Below are 19,363 nucleotides of genomic sequence, written 5' to 3'. Positions count from 1 at the left end.
TATTGTGTAATGATACCCTAAGACTAGAGAGCATCTATCTGTCACTGTCCCTGTGTGCATTCTCAGCTGCACTCAGGAAGACTAAGTGGTGATAAGACTCTCAGTTGTGGGCTGGTGCGGTGGCAGGTCCCTGAGTTTTCTAACATTGGCTACTGGGTGAATGGTTTATCTTTTATTGAACAATAGTTTGTTGTGATTTAAGGGTGTCATGCTTACATTTTCTGATCATGTATTCCCTGGCAATCTAATTTGTAAATAATTACTTGACAGAAACTGAACTGGCTGGAAAATTCTGAGTATGTAGAGGCAGAGGCAGGCCCCGCGGAGGCGACTTCAGCTGAAAGGCTGAGCACCTGAATGGTCTGACCATAATTTCTCATCTCAGCAGTTAACAGCGAATAAGGTCCCCTGTTTTTTAAAAAAACAAATGCTCAGGCTCCAGAAGCAATGGACACCCTTAGCTGGTCATTAGCAGCCGTGGCTGGAGCAGCTGGCTTAGGTGGAGTGCTGATGAGATGCTTTTCCCCTTTCACCTCTCCACACCAGAGAATGCGGGGAGCACAGTGTTGTTCTTTCTGTGTACAGAGCCAGGGGGGTCTAGGGCAAGAGGTTGCTATGGACTGAATGTTTGTGTCTCTGCAATTCCTATGCTAAAGCCTTAACCTCCTGTGTGGCTGTATTTGGAGATGGGGCCTCTAAGGAAGTCATTAAGGTTAAATGAGTCATAAGGGTGGGGCCTTGACTTAATCATATGTGTGTCTTTACAAGAAGAGACAGCAGAGAGCTCCTTGCCTCTCAGTTTACGAGCACACTTCTGGCCATGTGGAGACATAGCCAGCAGGTGGCCGTCACCAGAAACCAACCCTGCTGGACTTTGACCTTGGACTTCCAACCTCCAAAACTGTGAGGAATAATAAGTTTCTGGCCTCCTCACCTGCTCTCTCTCAGCAGGCGGGCCCATGTCTTCTGCCTTCCGTGGGCCACTCATTCTCTGGATTTTCCATTTCAGCAGTGCCTGAGCCTCTACTGGGTGTTCCACACTGGCTGCACTTATGGAAACCACAGACAAAAGATGGAAACAGCCTCCACCAGCATGGGGATCAGGTGTGGGGCAAACACAGGAGACAAAGCCGGTATTAGTTAACTCGTATTTAGTACTGACCATACACCCATGGTCAAGGCACTCAATCCACGTGAAATCATTCAGGGCTCAAAATAACCCTCTGAGGGAGGAGGGAGAGGCTGCTGTTATCCTCATTCTACAGGGAAAGAAAGAGGCTTAGGGGCGTGACATGGCTTTTCCAAGGACACAAAGCCAGTGAGTGGCAGAGCCAGGGGTCACACCCGGACCGTCTGCATCAGGCCTCGCGCTCAGCCAGGTGCCATAAAACCATCTCACCAACATCCACCTGACAGGTGCTTCTGTGGCTAGAGCCCAGGACCCCACCAGCGCACAGAGGAGGCACCGCCTCTGCTCTCAGGGACCAGCGAAAATCTCCCAGGGGAAGTCAAATCTAAGTGAAGATCTGAAAGGACAGGCAGGAGCTTGCTGTCATGAAGAACGAGAGAAGGGGCTTCCAGACATCTGGGGCAGGGGAGTCCTGGGGTCCTGTGAATGTAGAGAGCAGGAGGTGGGGCTGAAAGGACTCGGCATGGGCAGGGGTCCTGTGAATGTAGAGAGCAGGAGGTGGGGCTGAAAGGACTCAGGGCATGGGCAGGGGTCCACACCACAGGGAGAATGAAAAAACACCGAGAACCATCAGAGGGTTCAATCAGGGGGATGGCAGGGTCACACTCCACTCTGCAGCTACCCTGTGGAGCATAGGTTGGAAGCGGGGTACAATGGGAGGAGTAGCCACTGCTTTTGAGGCAGGGAGACCGAGCAGAAGGATAGAACCGCATTCCTGCAGGTGCAATGGTAGCTCAGACCACAGCTGTAGAGGTGAGTGAAGAAATAGCCCGGAGTGTGTGAGCTGGCTTGTGTCAGTTCATGAGAGCTAATTGTTACACTTTGAGGAATCTGGGGAGCTGGTTATTAAACACAGCCATTATTAAACATTAAATTTAAAAAATTTACAACAAAACAAATGGTAGCAAAAGCAAAGGTGATAAATACTCAAATTAATCACTTCCTAATTATTTTGCTATGATCTGTTTTCCTGAAGGTATCTATGCCCCTCCCATCTATAGGGTGGCATACTGTATCATGGTGGCCACTGCCTGTCTCTGCCCAACTCTGCGTTCAGTGAAGTCATGTTGGTCTCCACTGGTAACTTAAAATTTGCCATTCTTAGGTGGGAGTGTTTACAATAAGGAAATTGGCAAACATTGAAAATCAAGTTTTATTTTTTTCAACTGAGCACACCTCTGGATAAACCACTGCATTCTAGAGATAGAGCACATGAAAGAACCCCATTTATCCTTCCAGATTCATCCCAGAAACCTCCTCTAGCCACAGCCAACAGCCTCTCTGCCCTCCGGAGCCTCCTAACCTGTCCTGAGCTTCCCTCTCATCACTGTGGCTGGTGTCAGCCTTTCCTTTCATTCTTCAGGGTTCTTCTTGATGGCAGGATCTGTGCCTCATTCATTTCTAGAATAGAGGTAGTACAGATTTGGGCTCCTTATGCCTCTTTGAAGTGAGTGGGCAAATGAGCAAGGGAGTGAGATGGCTTTGCTTTTCGACCTTTGTCTCTGTTCTGCCTTTTTGGGAACCCTCTCTCACTTACTGGGTAGGATACTTAGATCATGATAAACCTCATGCAGCTTTTGGCCTCTGAAGCAGCCTGGTGGCTGATGTGATATTTTACTTAAACGTCTGTACAGCTTGATGCCAAAATGTCTACTGAGAAACTACTTCAAAGGGGCTACTTTTGAAAGAAACTACTTTGAAAACGACTTGATAGTTAGCTGGGCCAAGGAAAATGGACCCACTAGCAAGGACCAGTACTTCAAAGGCATTCTGAAGGACAATTTAAAAGGAGCATCACGTGTCCGGATCACCTTGGGGGAAGTTGTCTTTGAAACTGATCTAAATCAAGGGCAATAGGGCACAAGGACATCAGATTTGTTTGAAGACAACAGCATCCTGTTAGTCTTGGAAAATAATTGCACAAAGCCACCGAAGTGCCACTTCCTCCCTTCCTCCCACACACCCTCCCGCCACACAAGCCTCTCTGCATCAGAGATCTTTCCAGGCCCGCTTCTGCCTTGGGTGTCACTTTGGTTAACCATTTGAGGGCAAATACTCGGAACGTTGATAAGAGGGTTAGTTAGAAAGACACCCCACTTCTCCTGTTTACTTGTGGGGTGCCCCCCTTCTCTGGGGCCCATTCCCCCAGGCTTGCCTTGGTAATTTTTCTAGACCCCAGAGGTCAAGAGATCTGAGCTCAAGGACAGGTCACTCACTCCCATGAGAGCCAAGCCTTTGCCGCCATCTGTAAAGTTAAGCTGCTCAGTCCGCTTGCCTGTCTCTCGGAGCTGCCGAGAAGTCGGAGGAGTAAATCGTGAGAAGCCACCAGGGTGCTGAGCTGGGGTGCTAGTCTTTCTCCACGCCACTTCTAGTTTAAGTATCCTTGTATTTTAAAGGAGGAACCCCAGGCCCAGCCACAGTGGGCGGCTTGACCAGGCCACACACAGGCACTTTACTGCAGGACTCGGGAGTGGGATCCTGTGCCCTCCTGCTCTAAACTACATCTGCCTTTCTCACCAACTCTTAATTATTAGCCCTGTCAGGTAAGTAATCTAACAACAGGAAATGATTGCCACCCATTTCGTTATAAATTTCCATCCAGGGAATGCACACATACCCAGCCACCCCCACCCCATCGCCACCACATGCCCTCTGCCACTTGGTTTCAGATGGAGTAAAAGTCCCCCTCTCCTAACATAACCATGTTAACCAGGTGATTGTTCTCTCCCTGTCATCATTTAGTATACAGCACTATAAAATCAGAGTGCATATACATGCATAACTCTATGTTAATATATAAATAATATTAACAATCATGATAACAACAACATACATAGCACTGACTATGTGCCAGGGCTTATTCAAAGTGACTTGCATATGTTACCTCTTATAATCCTGACAATTCTGTTAGGTACATACTATGATTATCCCATTTTCATGTGAGGAAACTGAGATAAAGAGAGGTTAAGTAATTTGCCCAAGGTCTCATAGCTAGTAATTGACAGAGCCAGAGCTTGAACCCAAGCAGTCCAGTTTCAAAATCTAGGTATGTGTGGACACATATGATTTACAGTGTGAAATATTCAAGACCACGTGTGTCCTGGATGTTAGGATGAAAGAAAGGATTGTCAGGGTTCTGATGTGCTAACTTCAGACTCTATCCCATTGTACTGTCATACGCCTGACCTCAGACCCGGTAAGTTGTCCCAGGAGGCTGGAACAAGACAGAGCAGATCAGGCACCGACATCCTGCCCTGGCCGCGGCCAAGGCTTCAGTCCCCAGCCGGGCCTCCCCACCTCCTGGGTTCCTACTGCAGCTTCTTCCTTCACGCTCTGGCCATCGCTGCAGCTGTGCCAATGTCCTGTTCCCTCTGCACACTGAGCATGCCGGATCCTCTTGGCTGTCCTAGAGGGTCTGGCCTGATACAGATCGCAGCTTTCCTATTTAGAACACTGCTGCCTTCTCCCGGGTCGCCAGTCTTGGTCAGCTTCTCAGCTCTTTCCCAGGGGAAGCTGATCATTTACAGGACAGGATCTTCCGAAGCATGTCCTGGAGGACCAGAAGTGACCAGAAGGGACCCTCATCAGCACTTGCTGCCTTGTTTCCATGCTGGGTCATTTAGCTCGGGGACCAAAGACATGGACACAGAACTCAGAATTGCAATGCACTCCAGAAAGTACCGAGAAGTGTACCTGCCTCTTGAGAGGGGGCAAAATTTGAGAACATCCCTGTCTTCCCGCCATCCTGTGAGTCCCACTGTCCCCTCAGTCTAGCAACAGAGTTGGCCCTCAGTAAGAGTTTATTGGATAAATGTGTTCCTGGGTTATCCCCACCTTCCCAGTTTTGCTCATTCGTTTCTTCAGTCATTCAGTTAGTCTTTCACTGAACTTGTATTGTGTGCCAACTGTGTGCTAACTACAGAAAGTACAGACACCAACTTTTAGCCTCAGAGAAACTTCATTCCAATAGGAGAGACGGAAATGTACACAGATCATCATCTGTGAGGTGAACGCAGCAATGGAGACAAGACAGGCATTCAGGAGAGCCAGGCCTGGTGGCAGGGAAGGGCATGGTATGTGGGGGGTAGAGGCGGGGTCAGGGAAGACCCTGCCAGGAGGAGAGAGAACTGAGAAGTCACCCTGAGGTAGAAGAGCCAGAGAGCAGGGCCCTGCGGTCGGCAGGAGATGCACCCTGAGTCTGCAGGCCGCCTTTCCATGACCGTAATGCCTCTAAAAGCACTGATTTCCCGCCAAAGCTTCTTGCTTTGGCTTCTGGGAGATCATTTGGGATCACTCGGACGAGGGAGAATAGACCTCTGGAAGTTGACCACCTGCATCCCTTCCTTTCTACCTTCTCCCTTCTTTCTACCTTTCTTTTCACTTGTCGGCAACATTCAAGTGGGCTCAGGAAAGTGGAGCTGCTTCTCCACCCAGAGCCCCCCAGAGCCCGTGTACCAATTATGTAATGGATTCTAAAGGCTTCCCCAGATAGGAGCCATTTCACTACCCGTGGGCTTTGATAAGCGCAGGTTCTTCCTGAGGCAACGTGGGCCTTTAGTGCAAGTTTCAAATGTAATCCTCAGATAAGACCATTTTCAAAGGGCTTTAAAATGCAGTTGGCGCCAGAATAGGTTTCAGGCTCCATGTAAATCAGAAGCCACCGGAAACAGGGAAGCCAGCCTCCATACACCCACCCACACGCCGCCAAGATGCAGAGCCAGCACGTAAGCCTGAAGGGCTGCCTGTGTCTTTATACTTCGATTACTTGGATGGGCAGGAGCCCAGGTGAGTCGCTTCTGAAGCTGGGTTCTTGGGTAACAATCCCACATAGAAGATAAAACCAAATTGGACTTGGATTTCACGCTTGATCCAAACTCTTGATTTTATTAAGGAAGCTGAGGCTGGGGGAAGTTAAAAGTTCCGAAGTTAAAGCACCTAGTGAGTGGTAAAATGAGGACTCAGTGCCTTGCCTCGCAGCCAGTGTTTTTGCCACTACCTTACGTTCAGTGGCCTCAGAGAGAACCTTTTTTTTTTTTGAGACGGAGTCTCGATCTGTCACCAGGCTGCGGTGCAGTGGCGTGATCTCAGCTCACTACAACCTCCGCCTCCCGGGTTCAAGCAATTTTCCTGCCTCAGCCTCCTGAATAGCTGGGATTACAGGTGCCCGCCATCACACCCAGCTAATTTTTGTACTTTTAGTAGAGACAGGGTTTCACCATGTTGGCCAGGCTGGTCTCGAACTCCTGACCTCAGGTGATTCGCCTCCCAAAGGGTTGGAATTACAGGCGTGAGCCACCACGCCTGGCCCAGAACGAACTTTTAATGTAATTTACCAACACTTACGATTACCTATGTGCCAAGCATCACACTAGGTGTTGTGGGGCTACACCTATGTGCCAATCATCATACTAGGTGTTGTGGAGCTACACCAACAAGGAGTGTAGGGCCCTGGCATGTAAGTGTATTACTACAGTTTAGTGGGGGACGAAGGTTCCCATGTATTAAATTGACATGCAGTGCTGAGTGGCATCATCACTAAACAGACAGGTATAGGTAGCCGCACACTCCAAAATGTTCCTTTGAAAAAGAGAATTGAAGCCAGGGCAAACATACCATGCTGAGTGATGGATGCAGAGGGAGTAGGGAGTTCCTGGTAAACACTGTCTCTGGAAATATACCAGAATGAATCACTCTTTTAATATCATGATTCCAGCGATAACTTTGACAATTATTCTTAAATTTTGTTGCTAAATCAAACAAAAGTTTTGAGTTGCTTTTTCTTCTTCTTTCTCATTTTCTTAGAAGGAGCGGTGCTGCCTAAAATGGTGAGTGTGCACACACGCGCACACACACACACACGCACACACACACACACGCATTTGGAGTTTTCTTTTCAACGGAGAGAATTCTGTGCTATAAACTCTCCTTCAGTTAGATTATACACAAGTGTTGACTTTCAATTCATACCTCTGATATGAGTCATTGAGTGCTCTGATTCTTAGTTTATTTGTGCTGTTTTCAGTAAAATGGATTGAATGTGGGGTTATCCAACCATGGTGTGGTGCCTTGCTGCCTCTGACACGGGACTGATGAGATCTGAGTGCTTGGCACTATCTTACAGAAATGTCAAAATCGGATTTGGTCGGTAGCCAGCTTTCTACCTTCTCTGGAACATGGACAGAGCATCTGGGAAGATTCTCAACTTATTACCCAGAGCCCCAGACATTCCCATGCCACCTCATCTCTCAAACCTGACTCCACACTGTTAACTGGCCTTATGTACCGCTTACATAGCTGACCATGGTTACGAACCTGCTTTAACGTCTCATCTTTGTCTTAGAGGCATTACACAGAATCGTGGCTCAATTCTTCAGAGCTCACAACAAAATCATGATATCTATTTCTAAATTAAAATTTCAGATTTCCAGACTTCCCTAGCTACTGTATCTTCTGCCTCTCTTTTGGAGAAATTGTCTTTCAACATCTCCTCCAGAGTCGAGAGTTTTAAACCCATCCTCCGAGACAGGCTTCAGGGGTCCTCTGAATCCTCTTTCACTCTGTGTAAACTTCTCGTGTTTATGAGCCATTGTCTATATTTCCGGAGATAAGACCCACGTGTTTATCAGATACTCATAGTGACCCAAGGCCTCAGATGGGTTAAAAAATCTGTTACAGAGATTTCCTATGATTTTGAAAGTAGAAAGGATCTGAGATAGTGCTTAATTGAAACTCTCATTTCACATATGGGGAAACTGAGGCCCATAGAGATACAATTCTTTTTCTCAGGCCAATCATAGCATGGGAGTCCAGAAGCAAAAATTTGATTTTTTTAAACTTGTAAGTACCTTCCATTGTTCTTTATCTCGCCTAAGATTGACTTCTGGGAAGCCTGGTAATCTGTGCACAGGGAGTAAGGATGTTAGATGACTGTCTTTGGAAGAACTGTTTTTCTCCTTTGCTTTTTGGTAATTTACTCTGGCAGTGGGTAGGTATTTTATCCCCAGACTTGTTCAGAAAATCCTGTTCACGCTGTTAAAGTCTTTGCCCATGCAAATACCCAGTGCTGTTCTTGGCCATCAGGAACCGTCACACTGGGGCATTGCTCCATTGTGCGTGTGTGCACGTTTGCAGGCACGTGCGCAAGTGTGCACTTACTAATGGAATTGCAAAGCAAACTGCAAATGCCCATAATAGGGAATCAAGAGAAAAGTCTCAAGTTAAACTTTTGTTTAACACTTGGCTTCCTAGAGGTTTGTAAAGAAGGTGTCTATTTGGGGAAAGCCTTATTAAGCCTGGATGGTTGCCCTTAGCAAATGAAAGTGTTGACTAAACCTTGCTCTCTGTTGTGAAATGTAAGTCTAGTGAAATTCAAACACATTGTAAATTTACTAATCAGCTGTAATCAAAGCAGAGGGATATAAATACTCCCAGAGGGTGGCTCCCCGTGAGGACAACTGATGAGGTGACTTGAGAGGCCCTGGGTGGCTCTTAGGAGAGTTAAGGACGTCCATGGCCATCCCTGCTCCAGCATGAGCCCGCGTTTGTATGAAAGCACTGGCTCCAAAACAGCCTGGAAGATAGCTGAGAGAACACCTAGAGTGAAACTTGTATTTTACCAGCAAACTAAACCAAGGTCCCTAGAGAAATGGCTTTGCTCAGGCTTCACACTGTGGCTTAATGGCAGGTCAGAGACGAGGACCCCACACGTCGGTGTCTAGCCAGGGATCTGGCCCTGGCACTGTGTTGCTGAGTCATGTCTGGCTGCCTAGGGGATATCGCAGAAGGAGCCCCTGGAGGACACACACGTTCATCATCTGCTCAAAACTGCACAGCAGGTGAATGGCGACATTGACGCTCTCATAAAAACAACAGACTGCATGGAGGGCAGTGTGCTCAGCACTTAATAGGAATTATCTTAGTAAGTCTTTACGACACTGTGATGAAGTAGGTAGCATTCTTATAACTGTCATTTTACAGACGCGGACACTGAGGTTCTGGGGGGTTAAGAAACTTGCCCAAATGATGTCATTAGTAGGTGGCCAAGCTGGAATTCCAAAGCGAGGATTTGTAAAGATTATGCTCATCAAAACTCCCACTGCCCTTGTCTGTTTTTGTTTTTCCCCTAAAGCATACCTAAGTTTTCTTGTCTCAGAGAATAGGATGTGTGAAGGACTTTGGTTCTCACTGGCCAGAGACGCCGAGTCCATCTCAGTCCGAAGTCCTGGGGTCTGAGGTTCCCTGAGTGTGTGGAGTCCCTGCTAGGCAGGATGCAGTTTGACTGACAAGTTCCTTTTCCTTTATTTTCTCCTATTTAGCCACCTGCTTTTCCTGATATCCTCTTTTAGGAGGTTGTTGGGCCCCTGGGCCAGAGGCCTTTTACAGCAACCCGAAAATTGCCTTGTAGCAATCTGACAATAATTTTTACAATAATTTGCGTATTATTTCTAAATACAGTAACAATTTGAGGTCTTTTGTGTTATTTTTGTGTTTTGGCTCACCATCATTAGTTTGGATTTGTTGTGTGAAGTTCCCCAACTCCTGGCCTATTTCCATCCACCCTTTTATTCATGGGACAAACAGTAACTGTGTACCTACCCCCAGAACCTCCTATGACAAGGCACCCTGGGGCTCAGAGTAAGTTGTCCTTCCTTTTTTTTTTTTTTTTTTACTGTTAATAACACAAATAAATCTGCAATAACTATCTTGGTTGACACACAACTTTCCAAATGCTTGTCGATAGCTCTCTGGTGTACGACCTTAGTCTCTACTGCGTCCCTGCCTCGCCCGCCCATCCTGCCCTCAAGGGGACACAGGGCTCCTCTCTGGGAAGATCGAGGGTTGGCAGAAAGGAAAGATTTCCTTCTGCCTTGTGATATGGCCTCTGTGCCAGGCTCTGTTCTAAGCCCTGGGGATGGAGTGGGGAGTGAGGCTCAGCCCTGTCCTCTGGACAGCCTGGACTGGCTGTCTGCATCTTACAATTGATTTTTAACAACAGTAGGAGGGGACGAATGCTGGAGAGGAACAGAAACCAGAGATCTGGGCTTGCAGCCCTCCCTGTTAACCTCGACACGGCCCCCCGTGTCCTCTTGGTTTCCTGTCCCTCACCACAAGAAGCAGTGTTCAAATCGGTTTCTAGATGGCTCCGATGTAGCCACGTTTGGGTGGGTCTGGTGCATGTTGGCTCAGCTGGGAACGTGCCAGTGTTTGGGGGTTGTTGTTGTGCTAAGCCTGAGGGCCTGCTCACTGCACAAGGTCAGGGTGTCCTGGTGGGCCTTTTTCTGCTTTGTGATGACAGTGGCCCTCAGAGACGGTCAAGCCTGACCATATAAATTACCATATAAATAACCGTGATGGGTATGAATGACTCACTTCATAATTTCGTTTCTTACTTTCACACCTTTTGGTGCTACCATGCTATGCCTTGAGGGTCCAGGATGTGGAAGGCACTAGTACAGCACCTGAGATATTTTTGAGTGGTGGGGCAGAGAATGTGGTACAAAAAGATAAATGAGGTTGGATGCAGTGGCTCACGCCTGTAATCACAGTGCTTTGGGAGGCTGAGGGGGCAGGATCGCTTGAGGCCAGGAATTTGAGACCAGTCTGGTCAACATAGCAAGATTCCGTTTCTTACATTAAAAACAACAACAACATCAACAACAACAACCCATGAACAAGATCTAAGGAGTGCAGGGAAGGGAGTGGGTGCCTCTCAGCACACTTTGATGCTGGTGCGCTGAGAGGTTCTCCTCATTGGGATTTCTTTGTTCCCTTTGTATTCCTCCCATTCAAGCAACCCTTCCTCTGCTCTTCCTAGGTAAGGGGTGTGAGAGCAGAAAGACAAGCAGTTCTGTTTCGGCTGCAGTGACCACTGGGGTGCTCTGCCCAGGCCTCCCTGCTTGCTGCGGTGACAGTTGATGATGGCCATGGCAGAGCGTGAACTGGATGCCCCCTCCTGCTGCAGGGAATGGCCTCATTTCAGGTCATGTCCCCCAGGTTCTGAAACTGACTGAGGAAGGAATACAAAGGCTCGGCCGTCTTGCCTCAACTTGGGACAACTCTGATGGGCCGTCCCAGCTCGAGAGCTCCACTTAGGATTGGTTGGGGGTGGTTCCGAGTGCAACCTCATTGCTGCCAGCTTCAACTTCTGCAGCATCCTACCTTTCTCACTTCCTTACAGGAGAATCTCCCAAGAACATCCCCTGATCAGTGCCCTGCATGCAATTTCCATCTCAGACTCTGTTTCTAGGAAGCCTTTCAGGCAGCTGACACTGGACGTGGTTGTGAGTCGCAGACCCTAATGAAAAATTGGAGAGGAAGCAGGTGGCCGGCTGATGAAATGATAACCAGAAGGCCTGTGGGCTTGGGTGGCTGAGGCTACTGAGTGTTGAAGAGAGAGAGGCAGAGGCACAGATGACTCATCACGGATTTCAGGCAAACTGTGAAACCAGAACACTTCCTTGGCAGCATTTAAGAAAGCCCCGATGATCTGCAGCTGGAAGGCAGGTTGGCTGGAGGACCAGTCTGAACCCTGAGTAGGTTAAGTTCTCAGTCCTTCAGGCACAGGGCTCTAATGGGAAAGAGGTGAGACCCTGACACTTAGGACGGGAGCCCTGGACAGTTGGGAACCTTGAACACTTACATGTCCCTGAGTTCCCTGGGCCTGCAGAAACAGCCTACTTCTCATGTCATGTAGAAGACTGTAGACTGCTTGAACCCGGGAGGTGGGGCTTGCAGTGAGCTGAGATTGCGCCATTGCACTCCAGCCTGGGCAACAGAACGAGACTCAGTAAAAAAATAAAAAAAATAAAAAAAAAGGAGGACTCTCCTTTTTTGAAGATCATACAGAGTTCTCAAATGAGGTAGGTATCAAACAAGACATTGCTTGACCCATCAGGATCTACCCTCGTCTTTCCTGTTGGCAAAACCAGCTGAAGAACAAGAACCAAATATCAGCACAGCCCGACTGGGGATGAGCTGGGCTGGCTTGGCCAAAAGGGTATATCCGGTGAAGCAGCTGTGGGATCAAGCTAGTATGTCCCAGAGGACCTGGGAATATATTCATGGGATTGGATCCGAGTGTAGATATAAAATAAAATAAGGTTGAGTTTATTGAGAGGGAGCACTCTAGGTGGCACAGGATTAAACATCTTGGTCAAGATCCCTGGAGAGAATGCTAAGACTCAATTCAGATGATGCTTAAAAGCCTAGAGAAAGCAGTGACCCACACTCAGGCAGATGGTGGAGGGAAGGATCAAATGGCTCAGAGAAGTGGGCATGCTGGAGTGGATGTGCTAGTATCCACGGCACTGATTATCTTCCTGAGATGGTCTGGAGGACTTCCCATGTACAAAGGAATGCACTGGTGAGAGTGGCCCCAAAGCCACTCAGCTCAGGAATGGCTGTGCTCTACGTGCCAGAGCTGATGACAGATGAAATCAGAGAACTGGCTCCTGGTAGCAACAGGGATGATGAGATCCTGGGATTACAAAGGCCAAGTGGTGTGCTCATCATTGGATGAAAGGCAGAGGCCATGATCACAATGAGAGGCGAGATCAGCGGGGCACCCAGGGGGTTCCTGCCCTGCAGAGAGCTCTCAGTAGGCTCATTGTTTTAGAAGTGAAATAAATGGGCATCCAACAAGGGCAATGCTTAATTTCTATAAGAAAGGAAGTGTGGATTACCAGGAGGTACAATAGTCAGGATCTCTTGCCTAGTTTCTTGAATGGAGCTAATTCTCAGCCCCAGAATCTGTTGACTGAAGAAGCAGAGCTCCTCCCAGGAAGGACAGTACCACATTACAGCAGGTGCTTTCAGCAATAATTCCCCCAGTTCTCACCTAAAGGTATCTAGGACATTTATTCAAGCAAATGCACGCTGGGGAAAGAGGAATGCCTTAGCTTTTCAAGGACTATTAAACTAACATTGATATTTGAGACCCAAGATGCTACCATAACCCTCCTATTAGACTGGAGACCAGGAAGGCACATAATAAATTGAATCTTGGTTCAAGCCTAGCTCACATTCTTCATTTCCCTGGTTCTCTAGTATAATAGGAGTGAATGGCAGGTTCATTGGCAGAACCTGTGCATTGACTCCTTGGCCTAGAAGAAAAGATGTTGTAGTGAGGTAGGCCTCTTCCCCTATGAGATTGTAAACCACAGACACGACCACATCTTGTGTTGATGGCAGGAATGTCAGAGATGAGTGTTACCCTCAAAGACTTAAAGGATTCAGGGGCTGTGGTCCTTGCCATAGCCTCATTTAATTCACCAGGCTGTCCTGCACACAGACCTGGTGGGCCATGATGGGGGACACTAAATATCCATACAGTGAGTCAAGTCATATCTCCACCTGCAGTGGCTGTGCCAAGCGTGGCACTTTTGCTAGAGAAGATTAAGCGGAGTCTTTGGCCTCTCTAGGGAAGCTATTGACTTGGTGAACTGTTATTTTTCATCCTTGAACATAGGAGGGTCGGAGGCAGTTTGCATCAACCCAGAACAGGAACAGACAAATAATACTTTTATGGTCCTACTCCAGATCCACGTGAACTCTCTCACTTTTGTTGCTTAAAAAAGTTCTTATTTATGGTTTATTTTTTGTTTCTAAAACAGACTCCTCATATAAATGAAATCATAATATTTTGATAATGGTAGAGATTAAATCATGTATTGTAGTTGTTGGTTTTATATTTTTAAATGCATCTTTAGTTTTTAAATGAGGCACATTTCGGTTGTCTCTGAGGAGCTTAGAATTACCCAGTTATTTTTTAAGCATGCTAACTTTTGTTGTTTTTTATTCTGAAGTCACCTGCCCTGTCTGGACATTCCATAGACTACCATTTTTACCCACGACTTCGATGTGGTACGCTCATTGGACCAGATGAGCAAGCAGTGGCCAGTGGGTTGGAGGTCTTGGTAAGCCACATGCACAGCGAGGCTGGGAGGTCAGCCCTGTGAAGACTTAGAGGGCTTCCACATTGGTGGAGTTTTTAGGGACTTAACAGGGGAGTCCCTCCAAAGTAAAGAGAGATTGCATTTCATACCTCCTCCCATTAAAGAAGCAGCACAGTGCTGAGGGGCCTCTTTAGCTTTTGGAGGAAGCATAGTTGGCCCTTGCAAACACAGCTTGAACCCATTTTCTGGGTGATGTGGAAGGCTGTCATCTTTGATTGGGACCCAGAAAGGAAAGCATTCTTAGTAGGTCCAAGTGATGATGGTGCAAGTAACCTTGTCATTTGTGCCATACGGCCTGGACAACTGTTTGGTACTCTGTGGCATTTATGGTGTGGTGTGGCAGAACTTGACGGCACTACGTGCACGTATGATGCATCACAGAGGTATGGAAAGGACATCGTGTGGAGCTCATGGCAAGCCCTGGGAGAATTACTGAACTCCTGGCATTCTGGAGAAAGGCCATGCCATCAGCACCAGAGAATACATAATTTGAGAAGTGGCTCCTGGTGTGCTTCTCAGCCTTGATAGAGATGAAGCATGTCATCATGGGAGGTTGAGTAACCACATGGCTGGGCTGGTTTCTGTCAGACTCAATTGCTTCTACACTTGAGTGGGCCCAACAGAAGGGGAAGTAGGATATCTAGGACTGCACATGAGCAGGGTCAGAGAGAACAAGGAAGTTGCACAAATGGTTTGCTTGGCCCTCAGGTCATCCCCTACTCTTGTTCTGGTTCTTCTCCATCTGCTTACACTGACTGCCTTCTCTCAGGCCAGGATGACTTGTTTCACTGGTGCGTGTGCATTTAACATGGATTTCAGGCAACACCACTCAGGGATGGCCTTGGGAGACAGCAGTGAGGGGAAATCTTCTGATGCATTTCTATCTGGGGAGGTCCTCTGGTCATCCACGTTGTAGGGAAAGTGAGGTGGCCTGAGGTAAGCATATGTGCCCTGTGACATTTATGACAAAGCTCACAGGCCGTAGGATGTTAGAAAAAGAGAAAGATTGGAACACGAGAGACAGAAAAGTCTGGGGAAGGGGCCTGTGGATGGATCTATCGGGGTGAGTGCAGAGTGTGAAGATCTGGGTGTCACATGGTGACCACCAGCAAAGATCACTCCTGTGGAAGGGGCAGAAACAACCAAATCAGCAGGGCGACTTGGCTGGTGGACATTAGTAAGCCTGTCATTGCCTCACCCAGTGCAGGAACAACGGATGCCCTAGTTGCAGAAATGAGGCCGTGCAAGAACCCATCAGCACAGGCTCCCACTCTCTGTGGCTCTTCTACATGCTGCTGCTGCTGAATGTCTAATCTGTTAGCAGCAGAGACTAGAAACACCACGTCCCCACATTAGTCTTTTAAACAGACTAATCAACTATTTGGTAGTAAGTTGGCTCTGTGGACCTTTTCTGCCATGCAGGGGATACAGACTCCTCTCGACTTGGGTCATCAGATAGTCTTGGCATAAGTTTACCTTTCCTGCCTCCAGCGCCTACGCCAGCATCACCATCCACCAACATGGGATTCCACCTAACAGTGCTTTAGGTCAAGAAACCTGTTTTATCACAATGGAAATTCAGCAGTAGGCACATGACCATGGGTTCCACTCTCCCCATCACATATGACGTCACCCAGAAGCTCCCTGCTTGACAGAGAGGTGGACGAGCCTTCTATAAATAGTTAAGGGCCCAAATTAGAGATGATACCCTATGAGGATGGGCCACTGTCCTCCAGGACAGTGCACATACTACATCAATGCTGCGGTATCCCAAATAGGTTGGAACCAAAGGAAAGAATAGTAGTAGGAGCCGCCTTACCATCACCCCCAGTGACCTACTTAGGGAATGTGTGCTTTCTTTCTCTAACGTATGAGGTTCTGTGGGTGTAGAAATCCTGGCTTGCAGAGCAAGAATGCCTCTGTAGGAGGACACAGCAAAAGTCCCAATGAACTTTAATTTACACCAGTCACTTGGTCACTTAGAGTCTCTCATGACAAGGATCAGCCATAAAGGAAGGGAGATATCATCCTGGTGGGCACAGTTGACCAGGGGAAGTGGGGCTGAAGATGCACAGGGGCCAGGGAAGAATGATTGTTGCTCGGAGGATGCACTGGAGTGTCTCTTGGTGCTCCCAGGCTCAGTTTTAACTACAAGTGTCCAGGTACAGATGTCATAGCTCGCAAAGGGGATGATAACTAGAGGTGCAGACCCGTGAGAGATGATGGTCTGAACTGCCCCACCAGACAAGCTACGTAAACCAGCAGAGGTGCAAATTGAGGATGGGGGGAATCTCCAACCAAGGGTGAAGGAGGAGAATGATGAATATTGGTTATAGCCTTGAGATCAACTGCAGCAATGGGGGTTGAAATTTATTCTACTAATAATCCCCTGTAAATTTCCAAGGTAACCAGTCTAACCAAAATCCTTGGAGAGCTGTTCCCCAATGCAGCACGCTTCCTAGAAGAAGCAAGTGAATTTAAAGGCGGGTGAACTATAGGGAAGTTCATCACCAAATCTGTGGTTCTTTCCCCAGATCTTTCTTCAGGGCCAACGCATCCATTGCTCAGCTGTGATAGACAGGAGTTGCAGGGGGCTCACCTCTCTCACTGGGAATTGCTCTCAGCAGTAGGGAACTCATTCAGGGTTAAGGCGTCTCCTTGAGGATGGCCCCTGTTCAATTACTGGCTGACACAGGAATATGAAGGCCTGGTCCTTGTCTCAGCTTGGAACAAATCTGAAGGCCCATCACAGCTTCAGAGATCCTTGGAGAAGGCTGAGGTCTCTACTACAACCTTACTGGAGAGTTGTCTTCTCTCTGCCCAACTCCCCTTTCCTTCCTTAAGGTTTCTTTGAGAGCACTTCTTGTATTAGTCCATTCTCATGCTGCTAATAAAGACATACCCTAGACTGGGTAATTTATAAAGCAAAGAGGTTTAATGGACTCATAGTTCCACATGGCTTGGGAGGCCTCACCATCATAGCAGAAGGTGAATGAGGAGCAAAGTCACGTCTTACTTACATTGTAGCAGGGAAGAGAGGGGGTGTGCAGGGAACTCCCCTTCATACAATCATCAGATCTCTTGAGATGTATTCACTATCACGAGAACAGCGTGAAAAAGAGCCGCTCCCACGTTTCAGTTACCTCCCACTAAATTCCTCCTAAGACACGTGGGGATTATGCCAGCTACAATTCAAGATAAGATTTGGGTGGGGACACAGCTAAACCATATCACTTCTCAATAACCTTTTTCATGCAATTTCAGGCTGTTTCCTGTAAGCTGGATTTTAGAACATCCTAGGCCTTTTGGATATTAGGCTTTATGGAATATGTCAGGTTCTAGAAAAAACGATCATGAGCAAGAGTAACAATGACGCCTCACTAAACAAAAACAAAATATAACAAAACAAAAAAATGAGACTTAGGACAAAAGTTTCTCAGTGAATTTTCTTTTATTATGATGCTGTGACTGTGACTCTCTTTATCCCTATGGATGTTTTGCTTTGAAATTTATTTTTGTCTGATATTTATAGAGCTAATTTGATTTTATTGGTAGTAATATTTGCTGGAAAGTCCAAAAATCTTCGAGCTATGAGTTTTGTTTTAGTTAATGCAAATTTGCATTGATTTGAGTAGAAAGCCCATCTTTCATTGTAAATTCTCAAAGCCTTCTCGTGTTCTCAGTCCAGTCTCTCAGCACCAAGGTGGTCCCAATGTGTCTGTGGGCGTGGGGTTTACTTCCCCTATACCCTCACAATGAGGATATAATATTTTGGGATCCCAGATTTATGGAAGAAGCCTCTCCTATTGGACTGTCCACTTTTTCATGGGACCGGGGCTTTTTCATAAAGGCTGTGAAAATGAAAGTTCACCAGATTTGCTTTCAAGGCAAAAATTATTTCATTGCTCTTATTTCTCGTTACCAACTTTCCTTTAGATTTTGACCTGATAACTCCTTATTGTGTAACACAAATGTTTTTAAGAATTTTAGAACATTTTAATTCAGAATTTTTAGTGTTTGATCAAAATACTCAGCCTTGCATGTTACTGGAAACAGAAGTCCTAGAGGCAATTTTTTAAACAAAGAAAATTTCGATAATGGTGAAATGTTATCATCTACTCACGCTGCACATGCAGGGAACTGGTTTAACTGGTATGATGCAAATACACACTTTGAAATTGGCGTGATGTGCTATAGGATCCTGAGGCTGCATCGTGTTCATTTTAGTTCACTTTATGAGAGACAGAGAGAGAGAGAGACTGTTTCACATTTATTGGATGGTGTTTCTGAACAATTTCAACAATTGATTCGCATTATACAGTCGAGACAATAAAATTGAAAATAAATTAAAGCCACTTAAACAACTGTTTTGTGGAATAAATATGTAAAATTTGAATATTTATGATGGTAAATCAGATTAAGTTGCTGAATACTTTTTTCTAATCTTTCATCAATGATGCAAAGCTCTCAGGAGTAAGTTTATCAAGTTTTTGTAGTGTGTTTTGATTAAATATAAATAAACTAATCACATTTTTATGGTTACAAAATAGTTCATTAAATGGGGAGGCATGATAGCAGACTTTTCCTCTGGAAACACACGGTTAGCAATGTAGATTTGCATTCCACAAAGGCTAAGAAATAACAGGTTGTATATAGCTGATGAGAAAGCTTCATGTTGACTTTTAATAACCATTACACTGAACACTAAGTTTTAATATTTTGAACTTGTTCCAGAGAACCTCAAGTTGTTGTACTCATTAATTCTTTGGGACCAGCTTACTGATGTTCAAGTTCATGAAACAGGCTTTGCCTTTAAGATTTGTTTTCCTCAAAATACAAGGTATGACATTTGGGAGAATTTGTAAGTTTTTTACTAAGGAATATAAGAGTAAACTCATGATTTCTTTTAGTGTCCTTTCACCTTGGACTATTGATTCTTCAGTTTTGAAGCGGATTCTGCACTCAAGAAACATACCATTGAAGAATGGGACTGGTGGGAAGGTGAGGAAATGGAAACTCTGCCGTTAAGTAACTTGTCCTTGGTCTTTTACCTGATAAATGGTGGGACACTTTTCTGCTCTGCCAAATGACACCTTCACTTCTTGGATCCCCTCCAACCTCCTAGACCCCTTCCCTTCCCTTCCTTTCTCCTCCATCTCACGTCCTTAAGCGGAGAGAGGCAACCAGGTAACGACTTCATCTTTTCACCCATGTCTTCCTA

At 46.4% G+C, this 19,363-nt stretch overlaps 1 protein-coding gene across 1 annotated transcript in view; it reads left to right on the top strand.

Annotated features, from left to right (window-relative positions):
- Positions 1-18,525, top strand: part of LOC105486527 (putative uncharacterized protein encoded by LINC00299) — a 30,096-nt gene extending 11,571 nt beyond the window's left edge. The window contains exons 2-5 of the mRNA XM_024794326.2: positions 1,008-1,129; positions 3,859-3,869; positions 13,993-14,103; positions 16,547-18,525. Coding sequence (XP_024650094.1) covers positions 1,008-1,129; positions 3,859-3,869; positions 13,993-14,103; positions 16,547-16,633 — 331 coding nt within the window. The 3' untranslated portion in view covers positions 16,634-18,525. The remainder of the gene's footprint in view (positions 1-1,007; positions 1,130-3,858; positions 3,870-13,992; positions 14,104-16,546) is intronic.
- Positions 18,526-19,363: the final 838 nt, after the last annotated feature.

The sequence above is a fragment of the Macaca nemestrina genome, chromosome 13 (assembly GCF_043159975.1).
Source record: "Macaca nemestrina isolate mMacNem1 chromosome 13, mMacNem.hap1, whole genome shotgun sequence".
Lineage (NCBI taxonomy): Eukaryota > Metazoa > Chordata > Mammalia > Primates > Cercopithecidae > Macaca > Macaca nemestrina.
Note: the sequence above shows the minus strand (reverse complement) of the source record. Positions and strands in the feature narration are given on the sequence as shown.